The 16,098-nt window shown below is 41.5% G+C and overlaps 2 protein-coding genes across 4 annotated transcripts; one reads left to right on the forward strand and one right to left on the reverse strand.

The window, feature by feature from the left end:
• Positions 1-1,415: 1,415 nt before the first annotated feature.
• On the reverse strand, positions 1,416-8,418 carry LOC114763740 (dual specificity protein kinase CLK4-like). Of its 2 annotated transcripts, XM_028953492.1 has the most exons (12): positions 8,396-8,412; positions 8,158-8,329; positions 7,416-7,506; positions 7,170-7,236; positions 6,697-6,813; positions 6,454-6,620; positions 5,681-5,772; positions 5,390-5,519; positions 4,284-4,366; positions 4,138-4,217; positions 2,187-2,277; positions 1,416-2,109 (listed from the first exon to the last, which is right to left on the reverse strand). In XM_028953492.1, the coding sequence occupies exons 2-12, from the start codon at positions 8,272-8,274 to the stop codon at positions 1,921-1,923; spliced, it is 1,224 nt and encodes a 407-aa protein (XP_028809325.1). In that variant the 5' UTR covers positions 8,275-8,329; positions 8,396-8,412; the 3' UTR covers positions 1,416-1,920. The 2 variants fall into 2 exon arrangements, with proteins under 2 accessions (XP_028809325.1, XP_028809324.1); XM_028953491.1 differs by having other exon boundaries at positions 8,158-8,418.
• A 4,655-nt stretch (positions 8,419-13,073) lies between these two features.
• On the forward strand, positions 13,074-16,001 carry slbp (stem-loop histone mRNA binding protein). Of its 2 annotated transcripts, none has more exons than XM_028953324.1 (8): positions 13,074-13,196; positions 14,189-14,293; positions 14,388-14,492; positions 14,585-14,647; positions 15,071-15,202; positions 15,324-15,473; positions 15,554-15,659; positions 15,825-16,001. In XM_028953324.1, the coding sequence occupies exons 1-8, from the start codon at positions 13,138-13,140 to the stop codon at positions 15,876-15,878; spliced, it is 774 nt and encodes a 257-aa protein (XP_028809157.1). In that variant the 5' UTR covers positions 13,074-13,137; the 3' UTR covers positions 15,879-16,001. The 2 variants fall into 2 exon arrangements, with proteins under 2 accessions (XP_028809157.1, XP_028809158.1); XM_028953325.1 differs by having other exon boundaries at positions 14,591-14,647.
• Positions 16,002-16,098: the final 97 nt, after the last annotated feature.

A 16,098-nucleotide genomic window follows, 5' to 3' on the forward strand; every position in this document is an offset into this window, starting at 1 on the left:
GGGGGATGATGATGTCTCTGGGGTAAGATCATGCAGTGACTGAGCCATGTACAATAACCAAATCTGTTTTGCGCTGACTGGTGATGCCTGTCCAGACTGTTGCACCTCCTCCACCAAAGCAAACCCTGTGGACCATGTTGACCACTCATCAGTGAACAGGACGGTAGACCACTGCTGCATTGTCCAGGTCACATGGTGTTATGCCCACTGCAATTGTTCAAGGCAGTGTCTTGGTGTCAGTGGAGTCACCAGCAACGGTCGTCTGGCATTCAAGCCAAAGTGGTGGAGTTGGTGCAAATGGTTTGTCTGGAAACCCTAGTACCCATCGCTTCTCATAAATGGAGCCTGCAGCTGTGTGGTAGTTGCATGACAATGTCTGAGTGCATAGGTCCTTAGGTACTGGTCATCATTGCGGGCTGTCAGTCGTGGGGCTCCACTCCTGGTTCTGTTATGAACTCTGCCAGTAGTTCTGTGTCTCGATGCAAGTCTGCTGATGACACTTTGAGACACACCAAGATCACAATCAATAGCTGACTGCCTGCCACTGACCAGAAGGTGCGCTATGCTGTTTGAATGATGAACTTGGAATGATTTACTGACAATATCAGCTTTTTTCTACCCACAGAATGTTGAAATTGATGCCACATTGAGAAAGGTTGTCTCTTGGTATTGGCCCCAATATAAGGCACACCTTATACCCCAATACAAATGCCTCCCTATCTAAAAAATGTCAGTGAAACAAACACTGTATATATGACATCTGCTAGGTCTCTCATAATATCCCTAACTTAATGTGAGTAGTGTATATTGCAAAAAAAATCTAAAGAAATACAGGAACAGCCAGTGCCATTAACTGTATTGAACAATAAATAACAGAATGGTTGGGGTTTTGTCAGGTGGTAATTTACTCTTGTGGGTTCAGTAGGGTGATATCTCTTAAAGCTGCTCTTAAATAGTCAAGATTCTTTATTTGATACATGTGTAATTATACCATGTGCACAACTGTGTTCAAGTAGCATCCATAGGTGTCCCATTGTCTGAAAATGGATTTGCATTTAGGAAATTTACGATGGTGTGAGATAGGAGTATGATTACTTTTAACATAATTGTATCTCCATACTAGATTTGTTTTGAACATTCATCAAATTGCTTTGCATGTTGTCAAATAACATAAATAACATCAATTGTTATGATTCTATTTATACATTTAATTATGCTGAACATGGATCACCTGCATTATCTCCCATATTCAGTCAAAGATAGCAACTTGTTCTTTGATACATGAATCTTAATGTCATTTTTTATTTATTTCTTCAGGCATGAATGTCAGTTTTTCCAATTTCATCCCATTATCAATGTGATAATAGAAAACATTTCAGTAAAGTTTACTACAAAAATGCACACCTTACTTAACATGGCCTTAGTCACCTTTATTACAAATGTAAAATAATATGTGAAAGGCAGTAATGTTTCATTTATAATTTATACATTTGCACACTAAGTTTAGGTTAGTTCAGTATTAACAAGTTTTTATCTGACCTGTGATGCTGCACACTTCACCCTGCCTTTATTGGAAAACATCTTTAAATGTCATGCTTTTAACTGTAAATATTACTCAAAATGTACACCTAGGTTTAGGTTTTAATCAAAATCATAAAATGTGGCCTTATTATAAAAAAAGTAGATTTACAAGAGTTTACATTTACAGATGACCCTTCCACTTCACAGGACCTCCTGGACTGATACAGTCTGACTTGATCCCTCATCTTTGGAAAAAACTGTACATCCATTATATATTGTTGGGTTAATACCTTAACTTATCTAAACTATAATTAAATAAAATATGAGGGGGAAAATGTATTATACGTTCTTTGGATAATGCAAAGAACATCCTTCATTGCCACAGCAGCCTTGTTCATGCTAGTCCTGAATTCTCACATACGCAGGCCTCCTCACTGATGACCTCCTCTTGACTTTTTTCAGTTTGTTAAAGAAGGGGTGAGAAATGGCCTCGTTGAGAGTAATGCGCTGAGTGACGTCATACTCCAGCATTCTCTGAATAAGGTTGAATAGCAGTTCATGGTCAGGGCTGTTCGAAACCATGTAGTGCTGCAGGCAAACAAACAAGTCATTCTTTTTCAGGTAGTAAATAGTACTAAGTTTTGCCTGCACAGCACATGACTCACCTTCAGTGGTTTACAGTGCTTCCTAACGTAGCAGCCAGAAGAACCATGCCAGTTCCAGTCCAAACGGTTACGGTGCACATAACGCTTCTTTCTGCAAAACAAATACTTCACTCAACACAACATTTACATGTGTGCAGTAAACAGATTACACACTTATTAATAATTTTATTATTTGATTATTACATCATGAGACTAGGACATGATAAAGAATTTGATTGTTTCACTTTGCAAAGGAAATCAAATTTGCCCTGATTACAAGCAATTTTGGTGTATTTTTTAAGACACATAACTTCACCCCTTAATGACAACATGAAAAAAAAGTTTACTTGAGGTTTTGGCAAATTTATTAAAAATTAAAAACTGAGAAATCACCTGTACATAAGTGGGTAAGTGGTGGCCTAGCGAATAATGAAATGGATCGGAAGATTGCCAGTTTGAATTCCGAACCACCAAGGTGCCAGTGAGGTGCCACTGAGGAAATACTTGATACTTGATCACTGATGAGTTTGCAGATTCCTGGTGTTTTTGGTCTAGGGCGTGGTAGATGTGGAGGTTGACTGCTAATACCGGGCCCATGGCAGTGGCCGTGGGAAACCATGTTGGCTGATGACCAGTGGAGGCCTCGAACGTGGACAGGCCGGCACAGTTGTTCTGGTTATGGGCGAGCTGGAGGATGCAGGAATGCAAGTGAAGCTTGGTGTAGATGCGGGCCCCAGCAGGGAGGTTGAAGGCAAAGGGAGGGGATGTAACGGTTCTTCTTAGTGATGCCATTAAGCTGTCGAACGTGAATGCATGGCCATAGCCCCCCTCTCCTTCTTACCCACAAATTAAAAGAGAGGGGCTGCTGGCAAGGTGGAGGGGCAGATGATTCCACTGGCCAGGGAATCGGGGCGAGAGGCGGCCATGAAAAGGACCAACCTAGGGACCAACCCAAAGTCCAGTGTGACAGTCCTTATCAAAGATTGCTGGCAAGTCTAGGTAACAGGCTGGGATTCTTTAAAGGGGATGCCTGGAGGAGGAAAGGATCTGGGGTGTAAAGAGGGAATGGTCTGGACCAAGAGAACTGTAAATGCCCATGGGCTGTCATGGGGTACTCGAGCCCCATAACGGCCTGTGGTGGGTCACACTAGGGACCACAACTGGGAGCTGGACATGGGTGGCCAGGTGGACACCAATCAGATTCATGGCCACACCAGAATCCACCAGGGTGTGCTCTTGTCCAGCTTAAGCTGATGGGGAGTGAGTACCGGGTGGCGGAGCGAGGGGGGTTTTAGACCTTACCAGGTCTAACAACCCCCAGGGGCATTTTTCGAGGCTGGTGGTGCCGGATGGGGGTTAGGGCCGTTGGCGCTGAAATTGTGTACTTCCCACAATAATAACAAAGGCTGTGTTCTTCTCTCTGTTGGCACTCCTGGGGCATGAGTGGACCATCGGTTCTTCCCAGTTGCATGGCTACCTCAGGAGGGTGAGAAGTGGACCTTCTGACGTGCATGGTGCTGGCAGTCAATGAGGGGGATGGGATTATATCCACCGTCCATTTTCGAATGACTTTGAATTTTTTTTGTTGTGTAGCATTTTTTTCCTGATTCCCACAATGTACTCCCCATTGGATTGCCGTTGAGTTCGCAGGTCCGAGTTTTTTTTGTGAGTTTTTTTTCTTGGTGACCTTTGCCCTTTCTGCCTCTTCTGTTTCTGGGATGGTGACTCTAGGGGGCGGTCATGTGCCCCCTGAAGGTGTGGTGGTATGGCTGTGGCCGTGACAACTATTAATAACCTGATTAAGATGTTTATGTGATTGCATTATATGACTGAACATGTGACAAATTTTATTTCACAATCTTATTTGACAATTGCATTAATTGCTAAAGTCAGTCCAAATAGGTGCCTGACTACAAACTGGTGAAAACAGTCTGGGCTGTGTGTCTGAATAAAGAGATGTGAATGGCCTTGCCTGGTCTTCTGTAAGAGATTGGTGGGGATGGGGCCCAGTACCCTCTCCATCATAGCTAGGTGCTCCTTACTGTCATGTGTCTGCAGGAATAACAACATTGTTCAGTTCACACAGAGACTGCTAAAAAAAACATATCAGATCCTCACCTGAAACAGGGTGGAGCCCAAGTAAAACTCAATGAAAATACAGCCCAGACTCCAGACATCACACGCCTGGTTCCAGCCCAGATCTGAAGAGTAATATTTAAGACACTAGTTCTCAAACAGGAAGAATATTTTCATGCCCCACTTTTAATGGGTTTATGTCATGTCAAACTGAATTATGAATCAACATTATTATATTATTATGCAAATGTAATTTTTCTCAGAATTTCCTAAATAATCAATGCAAATTACAGTCAGCATAGGTTTGAAGTCAACAACCATCACAGACTAAGGAGGGGGAGGGAGAGGAACGATGGACACCGAGGGTGCAGAAACACAGCCTCTCATCCTCATAAATCTTTTTTTCTCAATAGGAATGAGGTCACGAAAGTATGGGGGCCATGGGTAATTTATGCTTGTGAACATAGGTTAGAGGTGGCTAAATAGAAGGTTTAGACATAACTGCAAACCTCTGGAGAACCCTTAATGTTTGCCGGACTCCAGAGGCACAATTAGCTTCAAATACCCTTCTACTGCTTTGTAAGGACCTTTTACCAGCTGCTCCCTTTATCAAATGTCTCGCAGAAACCTATCTCATTGTGCCTTTATCAGCACAAACCTGTGTGTGCTCGAAAATGATGGTCTGCTTAATAGTGTGGTGCCCCTACGCCCCTCAAAAACCATATACCCGTCATGTGAAATAAACTGAAAGTGAAGTGATTGTTGTTGTGAAACACTGCAGCACAAGTTCATACAACAAAATGTGTCCTCTGATTTTAACCCATCATCATTGGTGAGCAGTGAACAGCCATGCTCAGTGGCACCTCAGTGGCACCGTGGCGGTTCGGGACTCAAATGATGGAACCAATAGGCAGATTATTCTGTATGTACAAAAGCAGAAGGTTGCTATAGTGTGTACAGACACAACTCATCGTTTCTGTTTTTGGAGAGTGGCATATCAGCCTACAAATTGGACTTTTTACAGAGCAAAGACACCAATAACCGAATGTCAGCACATTTAATCTAAATCAGCCAAATGCTAAAATTGTGCATTCACCAGAACCATGTAAGCAGGTTTGCTGAGGTTAATTGTAGACACAGGCCCTTACCCAGAATGACCTCTGGTGCACGGTAGTGGCGGGTGGATACCACTGATGAGTGGTGCTCATGGTCGTAGGTTGCATTCCCAAAATCCACCACCTTCACATCCAGGTTCTTTAGAGTCCTCTCGTCATGCTTCTGCAAGTCATCAGTTCAAATGTGTCTTAGTTGACCTCATAAAACCACTAAAGTTACTGAGCAGATTATACAGTGCCCAGCTACCCTTTTCACTCCTCCAAACATGGCAACTGGGCAAAGGCCAAAAAGAAATACTGCTTTGCTGAAGATGCAACACTCACTGATCCAAGGGTAAACATGTTGTATTCTGAGTCCACAAACAGGATGTTCTCTGGTTTTAGATCTGTATGTGTCAGCTTGTTCTTGTGTAGGACTGAAAAGACAAAAGACTTTCAATTTTATCACTGAAAATGTTGGTTTAAAGGATGGTTTAATATTTGATTCTAATCCCACACATTTTCAGATTTGATTCATTTATTTTCAGAGCAAGCTATAGATTCCATCCTAGTTATATCTAGATCCCACTCAAGATGCTTAAATAACACCAAGTTAATTTTGAGCACAGCTGAAAATGGGCTGCTGTAAACTAGCATGTTATTCAAAATAACGTCACATTAAAATAGAATGCTTTTGCTTAAATAAAATACCCAAGTAATTGTATGTTTGCTGAATGAAACATTATCCCATATTTTAATGCATTATGAAAAATGAAAAAAGTGAAAGTGAAGTAATACACAGGACAATACACGGTGCGCACAACAAAATGTGTCCTCTGCTTTTAACCCATCACATTTGGTAAACAGTGAGCAGCCATGACAGGCGCCCGGGGAGCAGTGTGTGGTGCTTTGCTCAGTGGCACCTCATGATTACGGGTTCCGCTTCCTTGCCCGCTAGGCCACCACTGTCACACCACTAATGGTAAATAAATACAACTTTTTCATTCAAAAAGTTGGAAAATGTGTCTGCTCAGATGTGTGTGTTTCATGTTCAGATTATATATAAAATTGTAGCAACTGTGGCTACTGGGTGGAAGGATAGGGATAAGTATATTTACAGTGCACTGCTCTTATGATCTGGTAGGCCATGTGTCGGATGTGGTCCAGGGAGAATGGCTGAAAACTGTTCTCCTTCAGGAAGTCATAAGTGCTGAGACCTAGCAGCTCAAAGACAATGCAGATGTGGCTGTTGTGGTCAAACCAGTCCAGCATCTGCACACAAGCACTAGAAAAATGAAGAAACAGATTAAACGTTTTTACCACCTATAAGTCAAAAAATACAAATTACTGTGGTAACTTACTATCGCCTGCCTGAGTTGAGGGAATTCAGCTTCTCTAGTATTTTGACCTCTGACAGGGCAGCATCTCGGAAACGCTCAATGTTCTTGATGATCTTTATTGCTACTCGAGTACCATTGCTGAAGGAGAAGCAAGAGCAGGACAACATTAGCAACTTCAGTATGGGACAAATGGCGCTCTCACCTCACCTCTCATGTGCTATGGTACGTCATCAACCCAGCTTTATTTTTCATCAGTGCTGTATGGTATATGTTTTTCTAAATCAGGTTTCTAACACTTCCATTCAAGTGTTATGTGTGGGTAACAGCACAGCAGAGTTCATAATGGTCTACAAAATGATCAATAGATCAATTCAAATCAAATAATTATCATTAAACATAAAACATTACAATTTTATGTGTGAAAATATATTTTCCCCATGCTCCCTGCACCCATCGGCCATAACTGAATATAACATAATAGACTGAAGTCCAACCTGGAATGGTCAACGCATTCCACAACCTTTCCAAAAGCACCTTCTCCTAATGTACAAACAATCTCATCTGTAAAATGAGAAAAAGAAGGAGTTTATCATCTTCACCAATGCAATAATGACTCACAAACTAGAAATATGTGAGCTGTGTAAGTTAACTTGTTTTAAAACCAATCCAGCCCCCGAAACAAATCAAAGACAGTAAAAGAAGGGCTGGATGGAGAGAAAAGAAATTTTCAAATTTTGTACATTGTGCTCGGAGCATGTCTCCACTTTGATAGACCAGGTGACCCTCATCATCATCTTCATCACTCTGGGAGTGTTTCCTGCGATGGCTCCTCTGGGGTCCAGCCACAGCACCGTGAACCCATGAGAACCATTCATTCAGACATGGGCAGGAGAGACATTTCGAAAAGCAGCGTCATTTCAAATTTAGCCCCACCAGAGATACACACGCCAACACCCAACAAACACGGAAGAAAAACAATGGCAACACATTTTCAGAACAGTGGCTTTTGGACACAGACATTCAGAGCATACAAATTTTTCGTTCTTTCTTTCTTACTATTTGTACACTGTATAAAGACACAATTGTAAAAAGAAGATTGGATTTCTGAAAGCACTCCAAAACTGAGCCCTTGTTTACAGCTTTTCATGCACTTTTGTTAATGACCATCTTGTGAAGCTGGTTAATATTATGCTAATATGGTGGTGCAAAGCAGTCATGGAGGTAAAGTGAGGCTACTCTAAAAATCTGATTCATTTTAAGAATCATATTTAACATAAGGTAACATGTCTCCTGTATTAGCATCCTCTGTCAAAATATCCTTCATCATTGCTTCCACAGACTATGTGTGTCAAGTCTTTAATTGGTATATATATCTTTAGTAGTAAATAGGAACTCGTGTGGAGGGAGTTTTGATCCTATTCTTAAAAGAATTGAGAGACCGAGGGAATAAGTGTGCAGAGATTGAAGAGGAAAAATCTGTACCAATTCAGAGCGGGTGTTGCAGAATGCGTGGCACCTCTGACTGCTGCGCCAGCTGCGCCCAGACGACATGCTGTAGTGTTGCAAGTCACTGTGCTCCTCCTCCATGTAGTAGCCCATGTCCTGACTTGGTTCTCTCAGCCTCTTACTCAGACTGTAGCTCTCCAGGTAGTGTCTGACCAAGACAGACCAGAAGTCATCAACATACACCATATAAAACACACTGCAGTGAGGGCAGCACCTTGTGATTAGCAGAGTTTCCAGATGCTCCTGATATGTCAGCTGACTGGACAGCCCCTCTTATATAACTCTTTAATTAGCAACAGTTCAGATTTATGACCTGCTCACTGGCATGAAATATGAAGGGAACATTTCAGTCCATGGTATAAACTGCAAGCATATTAGCACCTCGCAGTTTAAAAGGCACATCTTCTCCAGCAACCACATCAGAAATAGATGCAACTGGCTGAGGCAACTGGAAATATTTGGCCAACAATGGATAAACACAACAATAAGAGAATCTCATGTGTAGTAGCAACAATCATGGACCTCTGGTCAGAGCTGCACTGCATATTTTTGTGGGGTCTGCTGGTCATGAAGACCAGCATGTCAAATCTCTTCTCAGAACCTCTCTATAATTAGCTTGGTGATGGTAAAAAATAAGCCTGGTCATGGTAGCCAACTAATAGCCTGCACGACTACTTCACATTTAGCAAGAAAAACTTCTTTTAAATCCACACACAAATGAATGCAAAAATATAGCAATTGGTCATAAATTTAAATAAATTAATATGTGCTCACTCAAAAATTCCATGTTAACAGTTTTTTTGTAAATGAGCTTGTCCTACTTTTACCTGACAAAATCAGGATTTATGTCTTGTTTTTTTGTTTGTACCATTATTTTAGAGTAAACCAAAGCATATATTAATAAATGCCTACTAATACATATTATAACCATTAACCAAAGTTGAATGTTTTCCATTCATTTAAAAACATACAGGTTTAAGATTTATTGAGGCAAACGTTAAATGGAAAGGATGTGGGGAAGTGTGTTGGAAATAAGACAATAAACTTTTCAAAGCTGGACCACGAATATAAGCTGGTGCAGGGATGCTGCGATCATCTCTGCACTGTTTGGAGCTCGTAGTTTCATGATACGGTCCGGAAGTTTCACGTTTGTCCTGTGTAATGTTTCCTAATGTGTCACTTGTTCACCGTTTACCAGATGTCTCCCCTGTCGTGTTCATCACGTATTAAAACCCGTGTTTCCTGACGTTGTGTGAATGCGTCCTTCTTCATCGTCAAATCTTGTCCTCACCGTGACAGAATGACCTGACCACATTTGAATGCAGCCCACGCCACCCCGCTGAGATCCAAGGAGCCGCGATTCGCCGGGAGGATGCTACCAGCCTCCATGTCCCTGGCAAACTTTGGCTTCATGTTCCACAGGGTCCCAATGCGGCCGATGAGTTTTTCAGACAGTTGAGGACGCCTGCCCCACAGTCTTATGTCTGGTGCTGTTGAAGGTGAGAAGCGGCCATTCAGCGGGGCGAGCCGGAGACTGACTGGAGCGGCAGGTGCCTGCGGACGGTGGACAAGGTGCCGGTACCACCCTGGCCTGAAGCTGTCTGCACAGGACTACCGCCGCTCATCGTCATTTTCCATTAATTTCAGCCGTTCATCTCATCTCACCTCATCTCATCGTCCACTCATGTTCAAAAGACTCAGTGTATGGACTTCCTTCCCTCCTTCATGGACTGCTTTGGCTGGCACGCCAGGAGTCGTGCTTGGAGGGAGGGTACTGTCATGATCCGGTCTGGAAGGGGTTACTCTGGTCTGGAGTTTCACATTCGTCCTGTGTAATGATTCCTAATCGTGTTCACTTGTGTTGAATGACTGTCTTGTGGGATGTGCTGATTACATTCAGTGGGAGCCTGGGATCACAGGGAGCAACACCATGACCATTGAGAGTATTTATAATGAGAATAGTTAGAGCCACTGAGGGAATCAGCAGCATAGTCAATGCAAGCAGGGTCATTACCAGTAAAGCAGTCCAGTAGTGCAGAATGAAGGAGTAAGCCTTGTGAAGAAGGTATAGATGAAAAACTGTGTCACATGATTCCATCCATGTGACTGGAAGCAACACAGACTCGGCTCAGACTCAACCTGCTACCAGTAAGACCTCTCCTGTTCATCTCCTCTCCTCTCTACTCCTCCCTCTTATCCTGCCCAGTCCCAAATTCAAACTCAAACGCGAACGTCAACATCCGCGTGGTGTTGCGGCTCGCACCGGCTCTCATTCGCATAGGAAACTGGAGGAAACTTACATTTACATTTGCATTTTAGGCATTTGGCAGATGCCCTTATCCAGAGCGACTTACAATGTGCAAGTCGCCTCCTGCCACCTTGCATCCCATCTCACCAGGGTTTCTCATTTTCTCCCACACGTGCTCACGTTCTGGTCCCTCGTCGGGAATGTGACATGCTGACTCTTATGGGGCCGGGAATGGAGAATTGGTTGATTCAACCCTTGGAAGGGCCCTAAAATTTCTGGGGCTTCTGTGGGGATGGTGCTTCGAACTGGGAAAGTAAGTTGAAAGTGAAAGTAAAGTGATTGTCATTGTTGAACACTGCAGCACAGCAAATGGTGCGCACAACGAAATGTGTTCTCTGCTTTTAACCCATCAATCTTAGTGAGCAGTGGGCAGCCATGACAGGCACCAGGGGAGCAGTGTGTGGGGATGGTACTTTGCTCATTTGCAAAGCAGTGTCACCTTGGTGGATCGGGATATGAACTGGCAGCCTTATGATTACGGGGCCGCTTTCTTAACCACTAGGCAACTATATCCATCATCTTAGAATTTATTAATTAATAAGTGCTTCCCAAGTGGCTGGGTTACAAAAATGGATATGTTCCATATGCTTATGTTATTATGACAATAGTGCATAGAGACATCCATATTTAGAGTATATTTACTCTATACTCTCATTAAGGTGTTTAAGGTATACTTACCATAGCTGATTATGTAGCTGATCATGTAGCGGTTTATCAAAAGAGCACCATGGGAATTCATACTAAAACTGTCAGGTATGTTAATCATTTTTGTTGTCTGTGGCTGTTTCTTAACTGTAAGATATTTCAGTAGAGAAAGAGACAAAACTGTTTCAACAGCTCTGTTATCCCATTGTTCTGTGAGTACCAAAATAATATTGTTTTTCATCTGTAGATTTATGCTTGTTGGAGATCATTCATTTGTTGGGAGAGCCCAACCCCCAGTTCTAAGATCAGATATCAACAATTTTTCAGAAATATTTTTTTTCAAATTTGTTCAAATTGCCATTTCCAATACAATAGTAATACGGGTATGTTCCATATCTGGTTAGGAAGTGCTTTTGAGCCTAGCACTTCCTACTAGTCACTTTTTATGTATTCAGTGCATTCAGATAAATGTGCAGAATTACTATGTACAACACTGAAAGGGCACATGTAACAAAGAAATGAAGAACCCCCAGTGGTGATGGTGGCAGGAAAGACGACACAGAAATGTCATTAGGAGGCAGACTTCAATAGTTATATTTAAAATAAATAAATGGTAAGTCATGCTTTCTCTCTCAATCACCAATCACCTAATGACTGAAAACGGCCCTAGGTTTTTATAGCCCTGGACCAAGCCATTTATTTTACAGACAATAATCAATTGTCTAAATCTTCACACAAATATTCAAACTGTTTATTATAATCAAATTGCACTTTTATCAACATTTTAAAACATATTTTAATTTACAAATTCCTTCATATTTAATTTTATATCCCTACCAAAAATCCCCCTCCATCTCAATGCCATTTGGTTAAATCGTAGCCCCAGCATCTGGCATTCATTCTTTTCCTATCAATAAACAATTTTAGATTGTTCTTAGCCGTCTGGTCCAATCACAACACTAACAGACTGCTTATTATTTCCTAGAAACACTGTGCAGTGCACTTTATGTCAGTATGTAACTTTGTTTAATTGTTCAAATGTTAGATGTAGCACCAGGCTCCGGAGAGCAAACATTATTTCGTTTCAGCCTGTGGCAAAATTGAATATTTATGTGACAGCTACAATGTATGGTTACTGTAATTTACTTCTGTTATTATTTCACTTTAAAAAAAACACAATCGTGTAACTATCAATGCTGTGTGGCAGTAGAAATCGCTATTAAGTAATGTTAAACCCTAACTGAGAACCTCTGATTAAAACGATTTCCTTTGATGGTGGGCTAGTCTTCCAGACCCGGCAACATAAAGTAGTTTCTCCTGGAGGAGTGAAGATTGCAAGATTCTTCCTTCTTTTCAAAATCATTGTTTTGGGTGTTTCTGAATAATTTTAGAGTTATGATTGGTAAGTAGTAATTTATATATTAAATTGGGGCTTTCAATCAGGCAGAACATTTTAATTAATTGCACATTATTGCACACAGTCGTGTCCATATGTCTAAGATCATAGGTGAATGGTAACATTAATTTTGACAGCCCTAAAAAATCCAGATTACAGATAAAAATAAAATCCAGATTATAAACAAAGAAATATTTAAAAATCATTATATTATAAACACTCATGTAATAACAACAGTACAAGTATGGAGTGAAGAGTGGAGTGGATTTTTTTTTTGCCCGTTTCCTGGATCTGTATGCATAGTCTCTTGCATCAAAAAGAACAAGGCATGGCCTTTTATAATTAATTATTTATATTTGTGTTCAAATCAAGCTGCTGTAATTGCAACATTTTGCAATTACAAAATGTTGCAATAACAAAATGCTAACGTTGAAAATATTCTGATCATCTATTTCCAAAACTGTACTCCAGCTCCATAGAGGGCGCCATCTCTGCCGGTCGTAAAATCGCCGACGCTGACGACCGGAAGCCTCTGCTGTCCCGCGGTTCAGTTTCGCGCGGTCTGTCAAACGGTTTGCACGGTCATAGTGTCGCTAAGCATCCGAAAATGTCGTTTTATCAGCAGAAGCACAGAGACAGCGTTGGGCACCAATCTGATGTGAATAGGTGAGTGTTTTTTCATCTATCTAGAATTTTCTTTACTTACTTTCTCGTATACGTTATTACAACCTTTGTTGTAAATTACCGCCAACGGCATCAGAAACTAATCTTCGGACCCAGTATATGAGACTTTAGTAGAAAACTGTTAGTAGGAAACTGATTAAACCGACTGACATGGACAAATCGCAATGAATGACTCCACAGTCGCCATGAATGGCCCCACATTATGTAAGTAAGTAATTCAGCGAAATGGGAATGATGTTTTGTGTAAATGATGTTAGCCTTTAGCATTAGCGGACTGATTTTCTCCCGCCCAGCCCTGCGACATGGCGCTAAATCTTGTCACTTTGTTAAAGTCCCGTTCTTGCAACCAGTTCCGAGAAACAACATTCCACAAATGAAAAAGGAAAAAGCTAATTTTTTTGTTCGAGCTCTGGTCGGTTTTACCAGAGCGTTTTTTAGCTGCGGTCTCGGACTCCCACTGTTTCATTTGGCCGCGGTGTTGCCTGATAGTCCAAAAACTGCACAAAACAATCTGTATCAGCCAGCGAACTCGAAGCCAGTGAATGGCGTGAGTAACCGATAAAATGCGCTTCTTTCCAATTTTAGATGTTTTAACCCTTCTGCCCATTCTCTTGTATTTAGTGTCGCCCTGCTCTCGGTTACGATACGGACTGCAGTGTACTTTAATTTATGAGTGCTTTTTAGATTTAAAAAAATGTTTAAATATGTGGAAAACCTACAAAGTGATTCAAAGCTGCCCAATCAGGGTTTGGTTTGATTAGTAGGATTGTCATTTCAACCATTTGCATATTGCATATTGAAACAAGACCATGGTGCAGCAGTACAACAGTGTCTACATTGTTGTCTATATGTGACAATACAGAATATAATGTTAATAGAAAAAAAGATGAGGTGAATCGGTTGTTTTGTAACAGTAAAACAAAACTCACTAAAAGTGCGTTTTTTTTTTTGTTTTTTTTTTTTTGTTTCATTAGGAACCGTGGCCCTTCAGTTTGGTCCCAGAGCAGGAAGCGTGGTGCCGATGGCAGCATACGAGATCATGGTGATGAACAAAGGCAGGAGGATCAACGGCCTACCAGGTACCTGAAGCTAAAAAGACAGGGTGGAGAATGCAAAAGTTCAGATAATATCCTGCTGCTTTTGCTGACCTGTCCTCCTCTGAACCCGGTCCAGTTTTACCACGCCTGAGTTAGACCGGACAGTACGAAGGTGCCAAGACTGGGGAAGTGAGGTGGAGCAAGACGAAATGCTCACTAATGTCCGACGTGACCTGCAGCGGTGAGCCTCTTATTCAAAACCTTCGCTGTGCATTCTAGTGCTTCTTTTCCATAGTTGGATGTAGTGTTTGTAATCCAGAAAAATTTCCTCAGGTACAGAAGGAGGATACTGACTACAGATGTTTCTCACAGGGAAAGAAAAACATCCTCAGGAAGGCAAGTTCATTTAGTTCAGCATCGTTCATAGTGCCTGAATGCCTAATGTTTTAAAGTCTAAGCTTCTGGTGTTCATCCATCTTTCTGTGGCTTGTATCACATTAAGTATGCAAACATTTTTCTGAAATTTTTGCAATATTCGGGATGCCAGCAAAATCTTTGCTCAAAGCTCATTTCTGGGACAAGGTTTTGATGCCAAAATTTTGATTAAGCTGTTTCAATCCGGCTGTGACGTACTGGCACTTTTCTCTAATCGCATTGAAAAGGCTGTTTTCTGAGTCGTAATAATTTCCTTTGGTGTCCTCATTTTGGTTTTGGCCAAAAATTATTTTGATTCATCCCATCTTTTATTGAGTTAATTTTGAGCTGCTTTTTGTATTAGATCAGAGACTCATTTGAACAGTCCTCATTTTGTTTCTACAGCTCAGACTCCAGAGAGTCGCCAGTCCCCACAGACTTTGAAACAGATGAAGCAGTGCTGATGAGGCGCCAGAAACAGATAAATTATGGAAAGAACACATTGGCTTATGACCGATACATCAAGGAGGTGCCCAAGTGAGTCTCAAGTCAGCCATCCTGTACATCTTTATCTTTCCTATCATTTAATTGTTTCATCTGTTCACCTCGCTGTGTTGAGTTTTAAAGCTGTTTAAAAACTCTTACTACTTCCTGCCAGGCACTTGAGGCAGTCGGGTGTCCATCCCAGAACCCCCAATAAGTTTAAGAAGTACAGCCGGCGCTCTTGGGACCAACAAATTAGGCTATGGCGGGTACAGTTGCATGCATGGGATCCCCCTGTGACGGAGGGCAGTGATATCCAGTCGATGTATGGCTATCATAGATCTTTTATTCTTTTTCGCTGCAAGAGTTACAGGTGCTATAACAATGCTGTGTTGATTATTTCAGAGATGAAATAGACCTTGAACCCATCACTGACTTTGAGTTGGGTACAGAGCTTTCTGTGGATTCAGAGCCGCAGCAGCCATCCAGGCACACAGCCGATCGTTCTTCGGTAGGATTCCAATATCTCTGATTTGTTTCTTATGTGAAAAGGGCAGCAATGAAAGGCAGGGAGCAGTGTGTGGGGATGTCTTGCAGATTGGCATTTCATAGAAGCTTCCTATTTGATGGCTGATTGTCATAAAGAAGTGTTAAAACGCAATCCTTTTTCTCTTAGGACTCATGCTCAGGAACTCCAAGTAAGATGGTGAAGATGGACGATACGGTGTGATGGTGACCTCCAGCCACCAGATGGAGTTGTTTGTGTGGAAACAAATCCTGCATCAGATGTGTACATTTCACACAGGATTAGCTTTTTCACCTGGGTTTCACACATGTGCTAGTTGTAGTTTACTGGGACTGGTTTTATTCCTTTTTTTTTTTTTTTTTAATATTCAAACTTTGTATGTCATTTTTTTTTTTATTTGTAAATTGAGGTATTGATGTTTTTG

This window comes from Denticeps clupeoides, chromosome 14 (assembly GCF_900700375.1).
Source record: "Denticeps clupeoides chromosome 14, fDenClu1.1, whole genome shotgun sequence".
Lineage (NCBI taxonomy): Eukaryota > Metazoa > Chordata > Actinopteri > Clupeiformes > Denticipitidae > Denticeps > Denticeps clupeoides.

Bases quoted from the DNA above. Each gene is read 5' to 3' on its own strand.
- LOC114763740 (XM_028953491.1), bottom strand. From the start codon at position 8,367: ATGGTGTATGTTGATGACTTCTGGTCTGTCTTGGTCAGACACTACCTG. The intron at 5,773-6,453 runs GTAAATATACTT...TTGTCTTTTCAG, and splicing joins GATCATAAGAGCAGTGCACT to TCCTACACAAGAACAAGCTG. The intron at 4,218-4,283 runs GTGAGGATCTGA...TTATTCCTGCAG, and splicing joins TGGGCTCCACCCTGTTTCAG to ACACATGACAGTAAGGAGCA.
- slbp (XM_028953324.1), top strand. From the start codon at position 13,138: ATGTCGTTTTATCAGCAGAAGCACAGAGACAGCGTTGGGCACCAATCT. The intron at 14,493-14,584 runs GTGAGCCTCTTA...AAATTTCCTCAG, and splicing joins GTCCGACGTGACCTGCAGCG to GTACAGAAGGAGGATACTGA. The intron at 15,660-15,824 runs GTAGGATTCCAA...TTTTTCTCTTAG, and splicing joins ACACAGCCGATCGTTCTTCG to GACTCATGCTCAGGAACTCC.